Source organism: Rhinolophus sinicus, chromosome 1 (genome assembly GCF_057876585.1).
Source record: "Rhinolophus sinicus isolate RSI-liver-muscle chromosome 1, RSI-T2T, whole genome shotgun sequence".
Taxonomy (NCBI): Eukaryota; Metazoa; Chordata; class Mammalia; order Chiroptera; family Rhinolophidae; genus Rhinolophus; species Rhinolophus sinicus.
Window position 1 is genome coordinate 44,297,860 of NC_142501.1, and position 7,832 is coordinate 44,305,691.

The 7,832-nt window shown below is 40.1% G+C and overlaps 1 protein-coding gene across 2 annotated transcripts in view; it reads left to right on the forward strand.

Moving 5' to 3' along the window:
- ALG10 (ALG10 alpha-1,2-glucosyltransferase) overlaps window positions 1–7,832 on the forward strand; it is a 285,651-nt gene that overhangs the window by 268,422 nt on the left and 9,397 nt on the right. Inside the window, exons 1-2 of one of the 2 annotated variants that reach the window (XM_019736552.3) lie at window positions 5,357–5,692; window positions 7,242–7,439. In XM_019736552.3, coding sequence (XP_019592111.2) covers window positions 5,510–5,692; window positions 7,242–7,439 — 381 coding nt within the window. In that variant the 5' untranslated portion in view covers window positions 5,357–5,509. Of the gene's footprint in view, window positions 1–5,356; window positions 5,693–7,241; window positions 7,440–7,832 lie in introns of those variants that run through there. The other variant, XM_074325841.2, reaches the window with a different exon arrangement.

Sequence of the window (7,832 nt, forward strand, 5' to 3'; positions counted from 1 at the left end):
GCGTCTGTTTCAGTAAGACAAGCTTAGTAACTTGCATTTCTAACAGGTTCCTAGGTAAAGGTAATGCTGCTGGTCCAGAAACCACACTTTTCAGAACCACTATTATAAAGGATATTTTGGAAGTTTTGCTTCGAGTTGCATGCTATAACTTTCCAGATGGTCAACCATCCTTGTTTGTCTGAAAATAAGCGATTTCCTGGAACTTGCAAGGCTATAAATGGAAAGTTTCCAGCAAACCAGGAATAGTGGTCACCTTGCAGGGTATCTCCAAGATATTTTCAGTAAAGATCTAAAATATTTGCTAATGCTTTTGTACCAAAATTGTGAGATTTCTTTTTAACTAATTGATTAATTCATTGATTAATTTTAAACTTTACTTGGATTTATTTTTCCATTGATATGTTGAGATTGACCTCAAGGCTCGAGTTGCATTTTGGCCCAAGATGCAGTATCCTGCTGTAGCTAGAACTAAATGTCACCTAGAACTAAGTAAACCATCAGTATGTTAACAAGTGGTGTTTTGGTTCAGCAGTAAGTAAAAGGGGGCGTTATAAGAGGAAGGATGGTACCTGGACTTCGAAGTGAGAAGTACACAAACCCCTCGGTTATAAATGTAACCAAAATTTTGCACCCCTGAAGCCTTCTTTTGGGATATTAATTTTAAGCTGGTTATTAAGAAACAACTCAGAAAGAAACCTTTGAGCCCCCGCCCTTTCCTGCCCAAGAGATTCAGACAGAAAAACCTGCTTTAGGAAGGGAGCCTTGCGTAATCACCTTAAGAATCTTCACTCCAGCATTAGTCAGGAAGACCCAAGCCTGTTAGCTAGATACCCCATGTGGCCCATTGTCTGTGAGGTGCCCAGCAGGAATTTTCCTGTCACATCTGTTCTGCTTTTCCTCAGCTACCCATAAATCACTCCTTCTCACTTCTGAAATCTAATATCCCAATCCTCCCCTTTTCTCCTCTGTCCAAAAATGTCTTATAGACTCAATGTTGCCTCACTGTCTTTGGAATTTTCATGCCTATGTGAATTCCCCATGTGCTGGTATTAAAATTTTTATTTTCTCCTGTTAATCTGTCTGTTAATTTGATTATTGGCCCAGCTAGAAGAACTTAGAAGCTGGGAGGAAAAGCATTCATTTTTTTTTTTTTTTTTTTTAGCCCCACAGTTATAAGAATGCAAACTTTGGGGAAACTCACTGTTTGGGAATGAGTGTTTCACACCGAGTTTTATATACACATTGGTATGTGAGGTCATCAAATCAGGAATGTCAGAATTGATCAAGATGGGCTAAGTTCTATAGCAGTAATAAATGCAAAACTGAATGCCTTAAACCCACAAAGACTTATTTTTGTGCACACTACCCATCCTTAGAACTCCAACAGAAATCGACCATTTTTGCCATAACTTCTTATATCATAATTCAAGTAGACAGCACAAAATAAAGAAGTTAACTGATGTCCAATGATGATGGAATTGCCCTTCCTGTTACCGAAGAGTGGGCCCTGCTCTGCGCCATGTCCAGGTTCTTGGCGTCTCGAGCAAAGAATTGAACGAGATTGAACCAAGGCAAAGTAGTGAAAAAGCAGTTTATCAGAAGAAAAAGTACACTTCAAAGAGGTAAAAGTGGGCCTGAGCAAAAAGCAGTGGCTCAAGGCCATTATTAGAAGAGAAAGTACACTCCAAAGGGTTTGGAGCGGGTCCTGAGCAAAGGCAAGGCTCAAGAGCAGGGGCATGTGCTCACAGGAGCCTGGGGGTTTTATCTGGGATGGGCTGTTCCTCGCCAGGTGTGGGACTACTTGATTGACCTTATCTCTTCAGACTGTGCACGTCCACTGCAGTTTGAAATTGTTAATCACAAGCTGATTGGCCCATCCCCCTCTACACCTGAGCTGATAGTTTTAGCGGGCTCTGCAGCTTGAATGGCTTTGTTAGCTATTAAAGTTATTTCCTCTGGCTGTGTTATGGTCTCCGCCTTAATCCCCTCCACCGCAGCCATGTCCCTGACTGCCTGTGGTTTTTTTCTATCTCAATCCCAGTAATAAACCTTTTTCACAAAATAAACATCTATGGAAAATTGGGTTGAAATCCTTAATGGAGAATATAAGATGAATATTAACAGTGGTCCAGTTTTAAAATATAGGCCTAATACATTATAATTTATTTCATTATTCCTAGAGGTAGCTATTTTATTTTGAGGTCTTTATTTAGTGGCAGACCTTGGAAAAGCATTTACAGGTTATTGAAGATATGGTAATCCCGCTGTGGAAAAGTGATAACAACCTCATCAATTTGTAGATAATAAAAGTCATTCACCCACAAACTAGTGGAGTATTCTGTGAAGACCTCTTTTTAGCCCATAGGGTATGTTGTGTCTGATCACTCATGGGCTGTGAAAGCATTCACGAATCAGGTAGAAATATAAAAGGAAGATTTATTAAAGTAAGAGAAGGGTCAGCTGGGCACAGTCTGCTGGAAACTACTGCATCCAGTCTTTGGTCTCAAGTTTTATATTTTCTAATCAGGATGCAAATTTCTATGGCCTGTAGTTGGGGGTGGGGAAGGTGCAGTTAAGCTGGTTATCGAAAACTTTGCATATGTTATGTAGATTTAAGTTGGAGCCTGGAGTGGATCCCACGCAGATGCAAAACCTCTCCCAAGTCACACGGTCAGCCTTGGGCAGAAGTAAACAGAACCATTGAAACTGGTATGCATAGTAAATGTATATAGGAAGCAGAATCCTTAAGGCCTGATGGAAAGGAAGCAGAGAAACAAAAGCTTTCAAAAAGTCCCAAGCTAAATTATACTTGTTAAAGCAAATTATATAAGAGATACAAATCTCAAAATAGGAGATTCAATGCCACCATTACAATCCCCTGTCTTTACAGGGTATTTTAGCATTCAAAGGTAATATATTTTCTACTGATGATTTCCAAATCTGAAGATTATTATTCAATGGTTTTTGATGGTTCTCTGGAATCTAATTTTTTTTTCTTTTTTTTTTTTTACAAAGGTCCTCAGTAGATTTTGATTCAATTAGTCTGCAATGTGGACATTTTAAAAAATGAAACCTGTATTTTCAATTTGGTGAATGAAAACATAAAGGAGTGGAATGATAATATAAGGTTATGGAACTAATGAAATATTCAGTTAAGTATAAACTGAAGATTATTTTAAACCATAAGGCTATGGAGTTATTGTATTCCTCTCAGTCTAATTTCTACCCATAGCTCTGCCACTAATTTCCTATGTGATTTCAGGTAAAACACTTTTATTTCAACTTCAGCTTCTTCTGAGAAATGAAATCAAGTAGATTATTCATGAAGATCCCTAGTAATTCTAAAACCCCATATTTCCTTGAAATTTTCCAATTACCTTAAATGGGTTGTGGGATACATAGGGTTCAGATGTTCAAGGTAAGCTCTTGGTGGCAATTATGGATAAATGTGTAGTAGAGATGTCTGGCCTTGTTTCACAACTATCAAAAAATGCCCACTAATGCTAGGGAAGGTCAGTAGGCTGAAGGATATTGATGGGGTGTTCAGGACATGCTAGCCCAAAATACAGCACCTTAGCACGTTGAATATTTCAAACTGAAGGAATTTGAGAAATGGCATGTGCATGAAGGATTTTCTGATCTTGCCTGAAGTAGGTCATAAGGCCTTCATGCGGGAGGTGCTCTATCTATGCCCAAGAGAAAGAAGAATCCTTATTTCCAAATCAAAGGGACACAGAGGAATCTCAATAAACAGGCCTTGCTAAGTGTCTTCCAGTTTACAACCCTTACCTCACCCTTCTGTCTTATCATATCCTTCTACAAATTTCCACTCTTCATCAAACCTAGCGTTAAAAAGCTCAGGTTTAATTGTTTCTTCAGGTCTTTACCTCCTTATGAAGGCTTCTATGTCACATAAAACTTATATTAAGTAAACTTGTATACTTTTCCCTTGTTGATCTGTCTTTGTTACAGAGGTCCCAGTTGAGAATTTAGAAGGGTAAAGGAAAAAGATATTTTTCCTCCCCTACAATAAGTATATCACAACTGAGCAAGTCATAGGATCTAGAGCCATTTATCCATAGATCCTATCAAGCTCTTGAAGACTGGGTCCTGATCTGAAATAAATAAGTACAGCATGTACTCAATAATAAAATGGGAGATAATAGGGAAAACAAAGCTAAACATCACATCAAAGTAGGATCCTGACATGATTTTATTCCAGGGGTTTAAGTAAATTTCCATCCTACCTCTTATTCACCTTTTACCCCTCTTATTGATGAGGAAAGAACAGAGATTGAATAGGGAGGCAGTTTTATTTGACAAACTTGCCTAAATTGAGAGAGTCAATTAGCTTTGATGCAGAGAAAGAGCTGAGGTTTGCAACTCTAAACAAATCCCGACTCCTTTCTGATGTACTCCTGACAAACACAACCTGAGTGAGGTTACCCAAGAGATCATTTTTCTATGAAATATTGCCAACAATTCTTAAGGCAAAATTCCCAGACATAATTTACCTTCAGCATTCTTCAAGTACTTTTTCTCACCTCCCGCCCCCAAGCCCTAATACAAGAAATGTGTGAAGTCTACATAACCAGTAAAAGTCTACAGATCTATGTGCTTAATATGCGAAAGACATTTGGGGCACAACAAATATAAGTGATACAAATGCCACCCATTAGGATGCTTATGCTTATGATTTAGTAGGAGAAATAGAATGATGCTTCAATAGAGAGATTAACGAAAACAATCAAATTCACAGGTACAGAAAAGCATTCCTTACCTAAAATACCCCAAATTCTAAAATAATTGCTTTCCTTAATTCCCATAGAGTACTGTGATCGGGCAGTTAGATCCTTTTGAGAGTATGGACATTTTGAAAGACTTCTCTTTTAACCTAAAAAGTCCTCTAATTAGTGTAGTTCATTAAGCAGTGAAGGACCTTCAGATTAGCTTCCACAACCGACGCTCCCCTCCCACTCTCCAGAGTTGATGAAATCAAATGCCTTGGAATTTCTGGTTTTAGTGATTCAGATCACTCGAGAGAATACAAAAATAAGTACGGGGCGGTGGGTAATATGCACATTTTGAATTTGGCGATTGCAAACGTGGGGAAACTACGCCACCTCCTGGTGAGAGCTGGGAAGGAGCAGGAGAAAAGCCTACTGACTTGCAAGCTAAGCAGCTGCTTTCTTCAAAGCCTTCAGCCGCGCATCTCTCGCTCTACCGGACCCTCCTGGCATCTCTGACCACTCAGTAAGCCCGGTGCAACGTGACTGACAGGCAACAGCCCGGTCCGTTACCTAAATTCGTCACTCCGGAAACAGTAACTCGATCCTTCCGGAAGCTCCGGGTCCTCTCTCTCCCAGCATCCTTTGCCTTCCGGCTATGTTCAGTCCCGTCCGGCCAGTCCCGCCTTGCGCGCCCATTTCGAGCCCGAGTTTCAAGCTCGACTTTCCAGGGTCGAGAACGCGGCTCAGATTTGCAAAGACTGGGCTCTTGGGCTGTGGCAATGGGGACAGGAATGGCGCAGCTGGAGGGTTACTACTTCTCGGCTGCCCTGAGCTGTACCTTTTTAGTGTCCTGCCTCCTCTTCTCCGCCTTCAGCCGGGCGCTTCGAGAGCCCTACATGGACGAGATCTTCCACCTGCCGCAGGCACAGCGCTACTGTGAGGGCCATTTCTCCCTCTCGCAGGTGGGGTCCCCACCCTGTTCCCGCCCCAGGACAGGCCGAGGAGGGCAGCACCAACGCTGGTCAGCTTCTCCTACCCTTATCCTCAGCTCCCTCTTTGCCACCCTCTCCGCCTCAAACCTGAAGGGAACTGGGTACTCTTGTGTTCCTGTCTCTGAGATCTGTGAAATATTTGTGTAAAATGAATGAATAAACAGCAGATCTGTCTCCTAGAAAGAACTGCTCTGGGAGATTAATGGGGACCTGAATTACCGGCTCTCTTCTTGGCAACTGATGATGATAGGTGTCTCAGTTTTTCTTCCCCAATCCCAGTATGAGACACTGGTCTTCTTCCCTTTAGCTCAACTGTCAGGTACCTCACTATGCATTTTCGGGGTGGGACAGGATGGGGAGAAGGTATCGTCAGCCGTCAAGAAGTGACAAGTTACGTTAATTCCATCCCTGGTATTTTTAGGACCCTTTGGTTAACTGGATAAACTGCTAACTAGTGAAGTGGCATCATGTTTGTATATGTAATTGACTACATACACATAGATACGGATACAAAAGTCAAGTACAGCAGGCCCTGCAATAACTTCTTTGTTCAGTGTACTTTCCTTATAACCTTGATGAGATGCCTTAGGAACTTTACTCTTGTTTATAGCAATTAGCCTATTGTAAAATTGGTTTTTGTTATATGTTATTTTCCTTATACTGTGTTTCCCCGAAAATAAGACCTAGCCGGACAATAAGCTCTAATGCGTTTTTTGGAGCAAAAATTAATATAAGACTCTGTCTTATTTTACTATAAGACCAGATCTTATATAATATAATATAATGTAAGACCGGGCCTTATATTAAGTTTTGCTCCAGAAAACGCATTCGAGCTGATTGGCTGGCTGGATCTTATTTTCAGGGAAACGGGGTAGTAGTAGAACCTATCACTGACACTACGGATTTATTGTAGATATATTGTTATTCTTTTTCTGGGGAGGCAATATAGAGTAATGGTTAGAAATACAGAGTCTAGTTAGAGAAAGACCTGATTTTAAATTTTGAAGCTTACTTACTAGTTATGTGACCTTGTAAATTTCTGAGTTTCTGGGTACTCATCTGAAAACGACAGTAGCAGTAACATCCACTGTAGGGCATGGTGCAGAAGGTTTAGCACAATTCCTGGCTCAGTACCTGTTAGCTGTCATGGAGCCTGTGGTTTAATCTAAACACGTCTTTCTCTCCAAACTGATCACCGTTCCCGCTGATGTTTCCACACTTTTAAAAAGTGGAGTTTAATCACCAAAATTCAGCCTTTCTAAAGAGTAGGTCTTTCTGAAGAGTAGAAACTAATTTTAAGTTGTCTACTGGTTGGTGATGCCTTAACAATAAGAAAACAGGTGCAGGGGAATAATAAAAGCAAAACTGTTCTTTATAGGCGACATCTGATCTGCTGAGGACTTAATTATTTCACAGAATAACTTCTAAAATGCCTGATTGTTGTGAAGATGTTTTTGAACTTGGTATCTTTGTGTCAGTCCTCTTGCTTTTGCTTCATTGTCGGCTTTTCATTTTTAAGTGGGACCCCATGATTACTACGTTACCTGGCCTATACCTGCTGTCAGTTGGAGTGGTCAAACCTGCCAGTTGGATCTTTGGATGGTCTGAACATATTGTCTGCTCCATTGGAATGCTCAGATTTGTAAATCTTCTCTTCAGTGTTGGCAACTTCTATTTACTATATTTGCTTTTTCGCAAGGTACAACCCAGAAACAAGGTATGTTTTCAAAATAATTTATTATAAATTTATATGCAGTCAGGTCCACAATTATTAGGAATTGGTTTATGACATTTGGTGGGAAATGTCTTTAACATTCAGTATTTGTGTGTATTTTGTAAAGTTAAAGCAGGTCCCCCAGTCCCATTTTAGAAGAAATTTATAATTTAAACACTTGAATAACTTTATTTATGAAAATTCTAAAATCAATGAGCATGAATCAAACCAATTCAGTTAGTAGTTACTGAGCTTATTCCATGTGCTAAGCACTGAAACTATGCAGGTAAATGAGGCAATCCTTTTCTTACAAAAGTTGTATCTTCATTAGGGGAAACAGACTTCCTGAGGAATTTTTATGTGAGTTAAGAATGCAGGCCCTGCAGGTTAATTGCC